The following is a 15,474-nucleotide window of genomic DNA, read 5'->3' on the forward strand; positions in this document are numbered from 1 at the left end:
AGTTTAGGAGGAATAGGGTAATACACACCTGTCCACGTTATCCTCTTTGCAAATAGTGTTCTCATGGTTTGCTTTTCCGTGAATTCAGTTTCTTTTGTATCAAGTAGAGACTTTTAAATGCTAAAAAGAAGCACACCGTTGGGGGGGGGCGATATGTGATTTTTTTTTTTTTAAATCTCTCACTGTTTGGTCGAAAGACATAAATTGCTTTTGTTACTAGCGGGGAGAAGGGGGAGAGTGGGTGGGGAGTCCGCTCCTTGATCTGTGAAACAAGGAGGGGAGAGGAGATACTGTGTACTTGGTGCTGGAATTCTCAAGATAGATATTTTCTTCTTTGGCAGTACTTAGAAAATTATTAATTAATATTTAATCTTCCTTCATTAAACTTTCATTTCTTTAGGGCGAGAGTATGAGTTTTCTTTTTAATACTTGAGGTTTTAACCCAAATTGCATCTACTAAGGTTCAGTTTGTCTCAATTTGGCATTTTACATTTACTAAAGAGATCTTGTGCGTTTTACTCTTTGTTTAAAATGGTTTACCCTATACTCCGTATTAATCATTTCATTTTTTAATTTTATAATCATCATACTGAGAGAGTAACAGTAGCTTAACCAGTAAATCACGTTAATTTGGAAACCTTTGGTCTTAACTAATCACTAATGATTTTCAATGCTTTCTCTTTCTGTTGTTGTCGTGTTGTATTTTATTTGTTGTTTGTTTATTCCTTTAACATCTTCTTAAGTCTTCATGCTTAAGTTATCTTCAAGTGATTTTGGACGCCATTAGGTTTTGCTTCTCGAAAATTTTTAGTCCACAAATAGTATGTTGTGTTTTCTCTGATTTTTTTTTTTAATCTTACTTTAATTTGCATGCGTATGTCTTTTGGTTTGGATGTGCTAAGTTATCTTTTTTTGGTTCCATTATTTATGTTACCATCCATTTAAAACAGGCCACTGTGGAATCTATCATGAGGGATAAGATGCCCAGAAAGGGAGGAAGATGGTGGTTTTCATGGAGAGGAAGAAATACCACAATCAAAGAGGTAAGCACGGAAGACAAAAGGGTGTTTCTACTTAGCCCAGCCAGTTTGGGCACTTGTGTAGTCGAGTGCGTTTTCATGCTTGTACGTCAGAGAAGGAAACACAAACCATAATACTGAGTTTTCATGAGCCACTCTGCCACGAGGCTAGGGGCAGCCCTCCCAGAATGCAGGGAAGGTACGGGGGAAGGGGAGGCATGGCTTCACCTCCTGACCCTGTGACCTGGCTGGGAGCCTGTGGCCAAGTGGCCACTCCTCTGGAATTTCTTCGTCTGTCTAAAGAGGGGATTTAATCTGATAGTTTAATTTTCTTTTTTAAGTCAAGTGCCTTCTTGAGGCTTGTGAGTATAACTGTAATGAGCTAATACTTAGAGTGGTAGACTAATTCTCATCAGTCCTTTGACTTAAATGGTGTCTCTAAATATGTGGGACTTTTCTGTCTGTATCTGTAGATGCCTCTGCTTTTTTCCAGATCTGTCAGCCTCTCCATCCTTTCTTGAAGCCCTTTGCTTGCTTGACTTCCATGGCCCTGTGCCCACCTGGTACTCTTGCTCCTGAGGCTGGCCTCACCGTGGCTCTGCCCCCACAAGGGGGGTTACTGAGGGTTGTCTTAGGGTCTGGTCTTCTGCTTGGACTGCCTGCCTTTGCCTAGGCAGCCCTACTCACACCCATGTTTGATTTCCAAACCAGACATTCTTTTGTATTTCACGTGCGTTTCTCAAGTAGCCAGCACTATGGACATCTCCATGCGAATCCTTCAAGACACCTTAAACTGGGTTATTTCCAAGAGTGAACTCACGGTTTTCTTGTGAATTCTTCCTTTGTTGGACCATAGTCAGAAAAGGGTGCCTGTGGAAGGATGTCTACAGACTAGACACTTCCTTTTTTTTTCATTTCCTGAATTCAGTTCATCACCACATCCTATCAGTTTACCATCTTAGATATTTCTCAGTTGTATCCATCGCTGTCCAGTACCACTCCCCCAAATGTCGGCTTGTACTGTCTGTCCCAGGATTGCTTTCCATGGTCAACTGTCTCTTCTTCAGCCACTATGATGTAGTCACATTGGTCAACTAGGATACTGCATCCAATTTATGTTATTCCTTCCTTAAAGCTTTTGGGTTCCCAGGGCTCTCATAATTAAGACCAGTTTCCTTAGCATGGTTCACTGTATTTGTGTGTCCTAACCCCTGCCTCCCTCTTTAGCCATTTTTGTCCATCTCCCTCTGCCCTCCCTGTTTTAGCGTCACTGGCTAAATATGCACTCTACCCCAGGACTTTTGCATATGCCGTTTCCTCTGCCTGGTGTTCCCAGGACCCCTTCACTTAATTAACTAGCATCTCAAAAGACTCTTTCTCAGCAGATTAGTCTGGGCTGCTGTTCTCTGTTCTCATAGTCCCGCCCGTGAACTTTGCCTTTATACATTTTGTCAGTGTTTGTAGTTGTACACATATTAGTGTGACTGATTAACATCTCTTTCTCCTCTACATCCTAAACTCCAGAAGGGCGGAGACCATGTCTGGCTCTGATCCCTGGATATCCCTGGTGCCCATACTGGACACAGAAGAGGGGTTTGGTGACTGTTTGAGGGAATGCTGATTACTTTTGGAATATAGTGTAAAAAAACCTCAAGGACAGCAATCAAGTTGGTTATTATAATACAGAAATGCTAGTGACCTCACTGAATTTATTCCATGAGTTCCAAAGGAAAAAATCTGTTGGAAGAGTTTTATCAAGATAAAATTGTTCTTTGATTTTCTTAGTATTCATAAGTTTTATTGATTATCCCATTATCTTCAAGAGATACAAACAAGTTAGAGCAAACATATGGCTTACTTTAGGTGACTTAATACATGAAGGGTCTTTCTAGTTCCCTTACTAGAGAGTAGAATGTTCTAGAACTTAGGCAGAGGGCTATTTCCTATTTCAAAGGCCTGTGTATTGTAGAGTAGTCACATTGTCACCAGTCTGAATTAAGGGGATTACCAGCATGAAGGAACAGTTATGAAGTAAAAAATTTCTTAAAAAACCTGAAATACATTTATTTCAGATAGATAGATATATTTGAATTCATCTATTAAAGAATTATTGATAGTGGTAGTTAGTAGATAGTTAGTAGGTAGTTAGTAGTTAGTAGGTAGGTAGTTTGTGCTCATCCTGGGTTAAGATGGTTATGCTAATACATTATTTATTTTGCTCATTTTCTTTATTAACATTGAAAGCATTAACCTACCTCCTGACCAAATGATCCCAAGTAATGGGACTTAACTGTACACCCTTTGTCCTTGGCTTTGTCCTTGTCTGATGACTTCCCATGAAGTCTGTGGGGCTAGTGGGTGTCTTCTCCTCCCTGGCCTGCTGTGGGCCAGGCTCTGTGTGTAGGTGTAGCTTCTCTGTGGTCCTCCCAACAGCGTTAGGAGATGGATGTTATCACCCCCCTTTTACAGGTGAGGAGACAAGGCTCTGGAAGGTTCCAGGGCATGCCCAAGCTTCCCAAGTGGGAGAAGCAGAACTGAGCCCAGATCTCATAGACTTCCAGAGCTCTTCCCAGTACAGTGAAGGAGCATTTCCTATTAAGAGGGTGTGACGTTGAAAAAGAGAGAAGGCATCCACATTTTCCCAAGCAAAATATGGTGTGAAAATATTTTCAAGCATTTCTATCAGCAATTATAAGAAAATATTTTGAAAATATTCGGGTATCCAGGCAGCCCTCGATAAAGCATTTGCATAAGCTCCAGTGATTATGAAGTTTGGTTTGGTGCCACAAACACTTATGGAAAACAGACTCATTTCTGTCAAAAAAATTTTCTCAGCTTAATTGAACACTTCCAAGCAAAGGAGTAACTGGGACCTGCCGTGCCTGGGGCGTGTAACGTTGGGGACGGCATTTGGGGCCGTGCCCCAGGCTTTAGGGGAGCCCATCCTGAAACCCCAGCTGTGTCGTGCAGGTCCCTCTCCTTGGTACCCTGTGACTCTCTCCTGTCTTCTTCTCCAGGAAAGCAAGCCGGAGCAGGGCTTGGCTGGGAAGAGCCACAGCACCGGGGAGCAGCCGTCGGCGCTCGGCATGGCCACCAGGTACAGCGCCAGTCCACGCGGGCTGTGGCAGCTCCTTTCTGCGTCCCAGGGCATGGCACATGCCTGCTGGGTGCTGACAGTCTTCTCCAAAGAGACAGGCGGCCCTGGCTTACAGCCCTGGCTCTGTATTGACCCAGCGACCTGGAGCCATTTTCCCTCACATGGTTTCCCGTGATCGAACGGATGCAGTCGCCCCCTTCAACACCTCCCTGGCTTCTGGGAGGTCATGAAAGTAGAGCGTTTCTAGGGTCTTGGTTTGTGATGGCCCTGGACATAGAGTGCCATAGTGGTGATGATGACAATGACGGTGACAATGACAAAATGAGTGTTAACAGCAGCGTGGAAATAAGTTCCTTTCTGGAGGAAATTGCCTTTCGCTATGGTTTCAGTACTTACTGGGGCTTATCAGGGCTTTTCTCAGTATTGATACGATTCATAACTGATCACGTCTTGTCTTCGGGTCAATTTGTATGGGATTTGAGGGTAGCTGATCCGAGGGCAAAGCCATCGCACGCTGGTTCTGATGCTGACGCTGTCCGTCGATGCTGAGTGAGCCGATGTGGCTCCTTTCACCTAGTGCCTTACCCCGGACTATGCCTGCCCCCCAGCAAGCCTGGATTGCCTTTCTTATTTAGCGAGCGGCAAATACCAACAAACTAATGGGAGGCACGGTGCAGATCTCAGTCATTTTTGGATCCTAGAGGATCCTAGAGGATCCAAAGAGATCCTAGAGGCTCACACACAGCGGGCACTTCGTAAGCGTTGCTGAGTTTATGACTGAATCGTTACGTTTTTCGCAGCACATTATTGAAACGTAGGGAAGGCAGGCTCAGGCTGCACGTCCTCAGCCTCCTGGCTGTCGCTCTGCATCCACAATCGTTCCCTTGTGGAACTAGAAACCCATACAGGTAGAAGTAGGAAGAAACCTGATTTCTTCATTGCTCTGTGTGTAGAAGAATGTGCGGGACCTTTTGCAAATGATTAAGAGGCCTCACCAGCTCTCTGCTAGAATACCACTGGGGACACCCTTGCTGTTTCCCATGGGGCGGGCCCGCACTGCCGCTTCCCACCTGACCCTCTGCCCCTCCAACCTGGAGGGGTAAGCAGAGTTGACTTTTCAGTTTTTTGCCCTCCATCCCTGGCTTGTTCTCTGGAAAGGGGCCATCAAGCGTGGTTTCTGGATACCTTCCCGACCTGGAATGTTGAGTGTGACCTCGCGTGCGCTCGGGAGGGAGAGAGTGGGTGTGTTCTAGAAGGAGTGCAGGCTGTGTTGTCCTGTGAGGGCACGTGCACAGCAGCTAGGCTGGAGGCCAGCGGACGGCCAGTGGGGTTGTCGTTCACACCCGCGAGTGGGCAGCAGCAGGCCACAGACACAGGGACAGGGAGTCAGGCACACCTGGCTTGGAATCCTGGCTCTGGGGAAACTGGTTTCTGTATCCGAGCGGAGGAGCAGGTGTGATGCTCATGTCCAGAGCAGCGGGGGAGGCAGCCCAGGAGAGAGGCAGCACGGTGAGAGGGGACACGGGCAGAGGCCTCAGCCCAACTGTCCTGAGCATTTAACCCTGGGGTTTAGCTGCACTGGAAACATCTGTTCTCCTGGAATTCTTTCCAAGAACCATCTTTGTCTTAGCCATGATGTCCAAACACGAGAGACAGCACGGGCAGGACATAGAGCAGAGGCTTTGTCAACCTTCCATGTGACCTTTGGTGAGTTCATCAGCCCCATGGTGGCTCCTCCTCCATCTGTGAAATGGGGCTAAGAAGGAAGCCAACCCCATGTATAGCAGCTGATGTAATTCTCACAGCATCTTCACGAGAAAGGAGATCAGAATGCAAAACCCAGCAGGGCCACACAGGAGGTGTGCCTGCGGTGGCTGGTGGGCGCAGTCAGGAGGCCGCTCTCGGTGGACCTGGCCCAAGGTTGAAAAGGCACAGACCATGGGGTGCCTGGGTGGCTCAGTCGGTTAAGCAGAGGACTCCTGATTTCGGCACAGGTCAGGATCTCAGGGTCCTGGGATTGAGCCCTGCATCAGGCTCTGAGCTCAGTGGGAGTCTGCTGGAGATTTTCTCTCTCCCTTTCCTTTTGCCCCGCTGTGTGTGCATGCTCTCTTTCCAGAATAAATAAATCTTAAAAAAAAAAAAAGGCACAGAATGTGACAGTGTGGCACACCAGGGCATCTGCTCCTGGTTGGTCCTCTCCCTTTGCCAGCAACCACGTGGAGGACCGGGGAGTTTGCTGGGGGTTGGGTAACGAGCAGCAAGACCCCGGGATGGCCCCTCCTGAGCTGTGGCATCAGTTGGCGAGGTTCGATGGAAGTAGCGCTGATTTTCTTACCACTCCTCTTTGAACATCGGCACAGATGCTGTTCCCTGTTAGCTAGCAGTCATCTAAGACCATTCCCCGTTCTGAGCTAGTCACTACACTTCTTGATTAAACCTGGAAGATGAAGCATTGACTCTTGCAAGAAGGAATTGAGATTTTGAAAGGTATTAACACAGAGTTCTTTGGAGAAACAGAAATCTTTTAATTTTTACTGGCGTCTCAGATGCGGAGCCTCCCAGTCTGATCCGTGCAGCCGACGGAGAGAAGGCGTTGGAGTGCTCTCCTGATTGACAGACGTGATTGGCAGAGTGGTCTCCGCAGTCTTCTAATTGAACAAAATGCTTGTCACTACACAAATCATTAAAATACTGTTTGAAGAATGTGCACTGTGACAAGTGCGAAGTGAGGTGTTGTTCGCAGCTACTCTCTGAACACAGACTTTGAGCGAGATGAGCCCTTTTGTTCTGTTGGTTTCTTCTTGCTGGTGTTGGAAAGTGGGCACCAGCTCATGGAGCCCTTGCAAGCATGGGGGCCGGGACTGGGGGGTGCTGTTGCGTGCGGTGGAGGGGGACAGAGACCCCAGAGGCCACCGCCTCGCCCTGAGCCAGCTCTACCAGCAGCCAGCGTATGACTCCCGTTGCAGTGTTTGCGTCCGTTTCCCCTCAAACCTGGTGTGCTGCATGGAGTTGGTGGATTATTAAATTTTTTTTCATGGACATGAACAGCGATTCTGCCTTGCTTCTGAACCCTCCAAGCGGGAGCACACATCAGTCTGGTGTCATCAGAGCTCTGGTTCCCATTGGCATCTCATCTCACTCCAGGCCGTTCGGTTGGAGCTGTGCTGTCTCCCGGTTCAGCGAGGGGCCTGCGGCCTGGTCTGTCTCTGGGTTCCCGCCTGGCTTCCCACATGTCCGGCCGGGTCGGCTCCAGGGCTGTGTCTTCCGCGACTGGGAATCTGTGGGTTGTAGGTTCAGAGGAACCGGCATTGTTCACAGGAGCCGGGGGATGGGGGCCAGAACTGGAAAGGACTGTGGCTTTGTACAGATGAGCGAGAGGCCCCAAGAGGAATCCTCTGGTCGTGAGGCCTTCCGTGAGTGGGGCTCCTGTCTCCCAGTCCCGTCCTTCCTGTCTGTTCCCTGCCTGTATCCTGAGTGTGCTGGTGGGTGTGACGTGGTTTGCTCCTCTCCGTTTTGAGGTGAGGAAAGCGGGGCTGGATGGAGCAGCAGCTGGGGTGGGCGGCAAGCTGGTTCCTGTGCGGTGCCAGCCGGGGCTTCTCAGGTCCCAGCCCCCGTGCCGTTTTCACTGCACCTGGAAACCGCACAGTGTCACGGGTTCGATCCATGCACACGTAGCCCGGCCCTGCCACGTACCGAGCAGGATGCCAGCCATCACACCAGCGACCTGTCCCTGTGGCTCATTCAGCACAGTCACCATATCTGGTGACAGCCAAGTCTGCTTTCCCATCAGAGCTCATGTCCTGCTGCATTGTGATGGTTTAGACGAAGCGCCTGGGCAGAGCAGGGGCCAGTCTGTCTGCCGTATCCACAGTGGCCAGCACAACACCAGGAGCATCAGGTGACCAAGCTCCAGTCCTCCAGCCCGCAGCCCACGGGCTCCCTCTTGTGGGGCAGGGCAGCGGGCGCCTGGGGAAGGGCTGATCATTCTGGGTGTGGAAAGAGGCCCGTCTCCTCTTAGAAATAACAGAGAAGTGGGTGCTGTGTCCTGGTGTCCTCCCTCATGTCTCCCTAGTTTGGGACGGCCCTGGATTGTAGGGACTGCTCTGGAATGAACACGCAGGGCGAGTAAGCAAAGGGCTGCATGGGATGGGAAAAGGAGGTGGGAGTGAATGGGAGGTCGGAGGACAAGGGGACTTGAGCATTGAGAGTCGGAGATCGTCCAGATACAAAGATTAGGTGGAGCTCCCAGGAGGGTCAGTCTCGCATGGAGGGGTGTCTGGAGCCGGAAGCTTCGTGGGGAGGTGTGCGCCCGAGGATGGGACGTGCCTGCTCGGGGCCACTTGGCCCTTCCCACGCAGCCCTAGCAAACATTTATTAACTCTATAAGGTCGAGACGTTGTGAAGGTAACGGTCGCAGAAAGCAGAGCTAATGCTGCCGGGCTGGGGGTTATGCTCCAGCAGGGCTTAGTCGAGGGAACCACTAATGACTGGTAGGCTTCGTAAGAGCCGTTTAAAGAAAACGAGCCTGCTTCCCACCTGCGATCCCCAGCCTTGCACCAAATAGATAAGGCCGGAAGAGTCTGGAGCCTTGGCCCTGTGGGTTCTGCACGGGCGGATGAGGTATGCAGCCCTTGCCGGTGGGACAGCCCGCTCAGGGCTTCCGGAGGAGGACTGATGCCTGCCTGCCTTGTCGCCACCTGTCGGGGGTCCCGCAGTTTCCTGGTTGTCCCGAGACGTGCGTTTGGAGAGGTATAAGCATGGAGCCCATCAGTCGGGGTGTGTAGAAATCTGGACTTCTCCTTTCTTGGCCTGCAGCCTTGGACCTGGATTCCAGAAGAGAATGTTTGCGAGCACCCTCCTGGGGAAGGAGGGGGCCTCACCCTGTTTCTCAGCAAGAAGCAGCGTCTTGGTTTAAAATAGAGCGATGATGGCTGGTAAATAGGGAAGTGAATGAGGAGCGGCAGCCCCAGATGAATAATGCAGGAGGCGTATGAATGGGGGTTAGTGAGCCTTCATTGATAAATGTAACGGCATATGGTAATGACCACCCGAGAGACGGTACTCGGGAGACACCCGATTGCCTCCGTCATTGATTCCGGCCTAATGCATTTTTAATGGCTACCCAGATGCATTTCCTAATTGGTGATTACATCACTGTGTGTTCCAGAATAAAGCACGAATCGTCCTCCAGTGATGAAGAGCACACAACTGCCAAGCCATCAAGCACGAGCCACCTCCCTCTGTTGTCCAATGTCAGCTATAGGAAGACCCTGCGGCTCACTTCCGAGCAGCTGGTGCGTGTCTGGTTCTCCCTTTGCCGTGTCGCGGACGCTGGCCGAGGCGGGGCCGCCCAGACTCCGCGGCCTGGTGGTCTGGGTGCCCCTCCCGCTCCCTGGCCCAAGCTCAGCCCCTGGCCAGGCCGGCCCCGTGGTCTTGCTTCCCTTTTGTCTTCCCTGATGGAGCCCTGGAGCCTCCTGTTCCCAGGTGTCGGAGGAGGGCGGCCCAAGGAGGCTGGTTTATCCTTAGATGTGAATGACTGATAGACCCGAAGCTCCCAGGCTCTTTCCATTTTTGGAGAGATGTTTGTTAACTCAAGTGCATCTCCTAAATTGGGGGAAATCAAGCACTTGCATTGCATTGGGGTTTAGAGAGTTTCAGGTGGCAGGGGACCGTCATGGTCACAGTGTCCTCTTCTGTGGGGGTGTCAGACCCTGCTTTCCCTGGACAGTCAGTGAGCAAATGTTCTCCCTCTTTTGCTTTTATCCTGAGAAGGGGTTGGGGGCGGGCTCAGCTGTGATGGTGTTTCATGGGAGAAGGTCAGGCCCAGACCCCCCACTTGATGTCACCAGTGCACCCTGCAGCCTGGCAGGCTCTGTGCTGCTGTGTGGCACGTGGCTCAGGCCAGCGATGCTGGGGGACCTGAGTCGGGAGCCAGCGGGCATGCACCAGAGGGTCCTAGCAGTGAGATGCAAAACCACCGAAACGTAATTTTGCTTTCCGCACTGCTGCGAGTTCCTTGGGTCTGCGTTATTCAGGGAAACATATTTCCACACTTGGCTTTGTCTCCCCCGTTGCGGCCCTTTTATTTATTCACGGAGTAGGAAGTGTGTCCCTCTAAAGTGAATTCCTGTGGTCAGCCTTCCAGCCTGTCAGTCAGCCCTGCAGGATGCGGGTGAGCTTGCCTTATGGGGGGGCGAGGGGGAGAGCCGGGTTCTGCCCAAATCCTGGCGCGAACCATGCTTACCTATAGGCAGAATTATACAGTGGCCTAGAGCAGTGAGTTTAAGAAATAATCCTAAATAGTGTCTCATGGGATGGAATCCAAATAGCCCTCAGTCTGGGCCTTCCCTCAAGTGGGCACATGGCTCGTGTTTTTCAGAAAAGCTTGAAGTTGAAGAATGGCCCCAATGACGTGGTGTTCAGTGTGACCACCCAGTACCAAGGCACGTGTCGCTGCGAGGGCACCATCTACCTGTGGAACTGGGACGACAAAGTCATCATCTCAGACATCGATGGGACCATCACCAGGTAGGTCTGGCCGCCTCAGGGACCGTGGGTGAGTTCACCTTCCTGTGGAGCCCAGGCCCGGAGCCAGCATCTCCGTTCTCTGTGGCGCCATGGGACTTGTGCAGTTCCGTTTCTGGTGCAGCCGTGGAAACTTTACTCCTTGCCCTAAACAGCTGTAGTTGGGGTGTGGCACTCGCTCCTCAGAGGTTGCTCACGTGGGTGCTTCCCAAGAGCATCTTTGCAAATGGCCTTTTCTCTTTGATTTAGCAAGTCGTGGACTTGACGCGCGGTCAGTGAGAAGGTGCCCTTTTGGGGGTTAACATATCCCCTCCGTGCGCGTTCTCCTCTGGTTACTCCAGGTTTGGGCTTTCTCTCCAGCGAGAAAGTCGTGAGTCCTGCCGACATTTTATGAAGTGTTTCTGGTCCGGTGAATGGGAATGGGCTTTCTTCTCTGTTGTCCTGCCCCTTTTATTGTATTTTTCTCATTTCTGTCTTCATCTAGATCTGATACTCTTGGCCACATTCTGCCCACCCTGGGCAAGGATTGGACCCACCAGGGCATCGCTAAGCTGTACCATAAAGTGAGCCAGTAAGTACGGAGCACCCGTCCCCATCTCCTGCGCGCTGTTGGTGCACACATGACACCTTGCTTGCAGAACCTCGACCTTGAACGTGACTTGCAAAGAGGGGTACACCTCTGTCAAGGAGGGTCAGTGGGGGTGTGGGGGATTCTGAGGACACAGTGAGCACTCAGCCTGCCAGTTCCCAAGCATGAATTCAGTGCCAGAAGACAAGAAAGGAAGTGATAGGAGGCTCCCAAGTTCTTGGCCAAAGAAGGGTGGTGGTATTAGGGGAAGTCTTGAGATTCAGTTCATACTGAGGACTGTCCCCTCAGGTGAGTACTGTCCCCTCAGGTGAGGTGAGATGGCTGGTAGCGGCCCAGCCACGTCGTTCGGGCTGAAAAGGTGCGGATTCCTGGCAGGTTTCGGCTGTGGTGCTCCTCTTGTCCACCGGCCTGGGGGGTCCTCCGCTGTGCGGCCAAAATGTAGGAGAGCGGCTGCTCTGGGGCCATACCTGGCATGTCCGGGGGGAGCGTGGATCTTAAACTGCTGGCCTCTGTTGGGCATGTGTTACTTCACTTACTAGCTTTTCCAAATTACTTTAAGAATTAATATCATTCGTTCCCTCAGAAGTGGTCGGTCTGCATTCCCAGCGGCTAATGGGAGGCAGGGTGCCTTCAGGCCTGGTCTGCTCAGTGCCACGGTCATTCCGTTTACTCTGGTCTGGCTCTGGCGTAGGGGCCCGTCGGGCTCTTTCCCTGCCCACATTGGCTCGTCACTTTCTCCATCTTTCTGTGGACTAACCCAGGGGACTTTGGGACTTTCTGTGGACTAACCCATGAAACCTCTCCCTTTAGTGCTTTCTCTTCTCTAGCCGCTTGAGCTGGAAGGTGCCTTAGGCCAATGCAGGACACCCCACCTTTCCCTGGCTGAGGAAGGTGAGGAATTACACACTAAGTGGGTGTCAGGCCGGAAAACTGGACCCATGATTCCCGAGCTGATGTGCTCACCCCTGGCCCACCGAGGTGACAGTGCGAGTTGGGAGTGGGCACTGAGAGCGCTGCCCTTACTCTGCGAGCACCGATGAATGAAGCATAGTTTCCTGCCCCTCCTTCATTCACTCACCCAGCATTTATTGAGTGCCTGTTGTGTGCTCGGCCCAGTGACAGGTGCTCGGGATGTCGGGAAGTAGCCACGGCGTCTGGCCGCCTGGGCCTCACGCCGCAGTGGGGGCGGCGTGGCTGGGATGGGGCCTCGTATCCTGGTGGGGCTGAGGGCCTCTGATCTCTTAGGGGCCCCCCCCTCATTGGCTTGACCTTACTTTTCCAGATTTCTTCTTCAAAAAATTACAAAAGTATTACATGCTTCTTTAAAAAATGAAGAGAAATAAGAAAAATGAGAGAAATTGGAGAGTAGGAAGGTCATCATCTTCTTCCTCTCCGCCCTGCCGCCAGGCTAATCCACTTCCCGGAATGGAGCCACAGTGCACAGTTTGGTTCTGTCTCGGTGTCCTTAAAATCCTTTTCCGCTCTCCTCACGCCCCCCGACACACGCACACCTGCGTTATTTAGTAACGCGTCTTTCTGTCCCTTACATGTAAGATTTACCTCATTCTCCGGTGCGGCCCCCGTTGTATAATGTGGATAAACTGTGCTGTTTTTAACTAGTCCTCTGTTGGTGCCCGGAGGAGGGAGTTTCCAGTTTTTTTCACTGTTTCCCAGACTGATGTGCGAAGCACTTACATGGAGGTTCATTATGTACGATGAGCCCATAAATAAATAAGAAGGCGCACGCATGTCGGGAGGGGCCCCTGTGAGGCGGATTCCCAGAAGTAGGACGGACGGTCAGGACGAGTGCCTTCGAAGATCTGATCGGTAGAGCCGGGTTGCCCTCTGCAGTCCCGTGGACGGCGCAGGTCCCGGACCCTTCCCCACAGCCTCACCACGGCTGGCCTCTCTCGGAGGAGGACTAATCCACTGAGGAGCTCTGGACTGACACGACACTGAACATTGCGTCTATTTTTAGTCAGAAGAAACCCTCATGAGTCAGGATACCGAGAAGCTCACAGCCTGAATCATTTTGGGCTTTGGAACATAAATCTACTCCTTCTCTTACTGTACATTAAAAAAAAAAGAAAAGAAAAAAGGCACAGTTGATTCCCCCCCACCCCCCAGAAAAGAGATTTTTCGGGAAGTAAAGTAGGGAAGCCTACCAGAGAACAGCTGAGCATCCTTAGTTCTGATTGACGGGCATAGGGTGATTTTTGCCTTAACATTTTTCAGCTTGTGAGGCCCCGTGAAGTTGTCACAGTCCTCCCCACGCCCTTCCAGGCCAGAACTGGCAACCGCAGGCCACTCTTCCCTCTTCACTGAGCTCTTTGTGGAAACCCGGGGCTTGGCCTGGCCTGGGGTGCCAGTGCAGATGGGGCGCTCCCATGGCTGACTGTTGGTTCGACGGAACCCCCCATCCCGGCTGCGCACCACGTGCTTCCTCCTCCAGGGCCCCGGGTGGCTGCCGTGGGTCAGGGGCAGGGACTCAGGACTGGTCCCGCTGGGGGCTCCCTCTTCTCATGAGTCCAGATCATTCTTATGTCCTCCTGGGACTGATTGCCCGCAGGCCTAGGTGGAGAGAGGTTAGCATGCCCAAGTACTAGGAACGTGATGCTGTTAACTCCAGGGCTGGCCGACTGATCACTCTGTCTTTACGCTGCTTTTTCAGAATTTAGGCTGTACTTACATTTTAGGCCCTGCAGTATTTATCTGATGGAAAACCTAGTCTTGCAGATAGCCTCTTGCCTGAAACCAACAGAGAACGAGAGCAATTTTATTTACATTTTTTTTTTTTGCCAAATGTAATTACTTATTTGAACGCAGTCAGCTGTGAGAAATTATCTGTAGGGCCGATTGTTACCTTGTTCAGACAGTAGAAAACAGCTTGCATGGTTATTGATTAAAAGAGAGGGGGCGTCCGGGTGGCTCAGTTGGTTAGGTGTCTGAGTCCTGGTTTCAGCTCAGGTCATGATCTCAGGGCTGTGAGATCGAGTCCACGTCAGGTTCCATGCCGAGCGTGGAGCCTGCTCCAGATTCTCTCTCTCCCCACTCCCCCACCTCCTCACCTGCACTCTCTAAAGAAAGAAAAACCAAAACAACTAGAGCCAATACCAGTGGCAGACATAAAACCCTCCTTCAGGTTCCAGTATGTTCCATAAGTACAAGGAAACTGAAGGACTATTTCCCAAAATGTCTAGATGATTGAGCCCGTGAATCTTTTGGGGGCTAAATCTGGACAGTAATTGCTCTGATTTGGCACCTTACTTGATGCATATTTTTATATTGGTGTAATAAAAATCTGTGCGGGTGCGATGACTCAGCGACCCGTGCTGGGTGGAGGGGTCCGTGGCCTGAAAAGGATGCCGAGGGCGAACTCCTCATTAGCAGGCTCGTTAGGGTCTCCGCTCTCCTGCCCACAGTGCTTGTGCTCGCCTCCGCTCGAGGTCTTCTTAGGTGACTGGCTCATGACTGCTGCCAGCAGGGGTGGGATGTTGGAGGGGGTGCTGGGGGCCTGGGCTCTGAAAGTGACTGCCCTTAGAAGGCCTGCCCTGGATGCACGGTCCTTGTCCCCACTCCAGGTTTGGGTTTCCTCATCTCCGAGATGGGAAGATTAGGCCAGGTGACCCCCAGGGCCTCTGCCAGGCCAAAAACTTGGAGCCACGGGTCACGGGCTCACGGTCCCCGGGGTGTGCACTCTAGCGAGGTGAGCTTTTCCAAGCTGGGCCTCTGTGAGAGCCCAGGACGGAGCAGACTTCGATCACAGAGTCAGGCTGAGCACAAATCTAAGCCTTCCATCCTCACGGAGCAGGGAATTATCCTTCCATTGGCCTGCAAATGGGGCTACGAGGTCCCTTTCTCCACAACAGTGCTCCCAGCCGAGGGCGATTTTGGCCTCCAGGGACCCATGGCAATGTCCGGAGACCTTTCTGGTTGTCCCGCTTGGGGAGTGTCATGGACACCTAGTGGGTGGAGGCTGGGGGTGCTGCTAAGATGTCCCACAGTGGGCATTGTCGGGGCTTCTGCCCTGCTCCTCAACAATTATGTATCCAGTCCAAGATGTCAGTAGTGGGGAAACTTCAGCCTAGAAGCTTATCTTGGCAGATAGCCTCAAAGATAATCTTTCCAAGCTATTTTAATATTGGCCTGGGCCAAGTGTTTTAAGAGAGATACAGAGGCTGGGACAGATGGAGAAACCGTTGGTGCGAAGCCTGGACGTGGAATGTTCTTTCCTTTTGGCTCTG

At 51.3% G+C, this 15,474-nt stretch overlaps 1 protein-coding gene and 1 long non-coding RNA gene across 6 annotated transcripts in view; both read left to right on the forward strand.

Moving 5' to 3' along the window:
* Positions 1-15,474, forward strand: part of LPIN1 (lipin 1) — a 130,670-nt gene that overhangs the window by 99,737 nt on the left and 15,459 nt on the right. For all 5 annotated transcript variants that reach the window (XM_047743739.1, XM_047743740.1, XM_047743742.1 and 2 more), the window contains 5 exons: positions 951-1,043; positions 4,037-4,116; positions 9,284-9,410; positions 10,496-10,644; positions 11,126-11,212. In XM_047743739.1, coding sequence (XP_047599695.1) covers positions 951-1,043; positions 4,037-4,116; positions 9,284-9,410; positions 10,496-10,644; positions 11,126-11,212 — 536 coding nt within the window. The remainder of the gene's footprint in view (positions 1-950; positions 1,044-4,036; positions 4,117-9,283; positions 9,411-10,495; positions 10,645-11,125; positions 11,213-15,474) is intronic.
* LOC125108235 (uncharacterized) lies at positions 6,166-9,116 on the forward strand. Its single transcript, XR_007129844.1, has 2 exons — positions 6,166-8,241; positions 8,932-9,116. It is a non-coding gene; the product is annotated as an uncharacterized LOC125108235 (long non-coding RNA).

The sequence above is a fragment of the Lutra lutra genome, chromosome 9, assembly GCF_902655055.1.
Source record: "Lutra lutra chromosome 9, mLutLut1.2, whole genome shotgun sequence".
NCBI classification, from domain to species: Eukaryota; Metazoa; Chordata; class Mammalia; order Carnivora; family Mustelidae; genus Lutra; species Lutra lutra.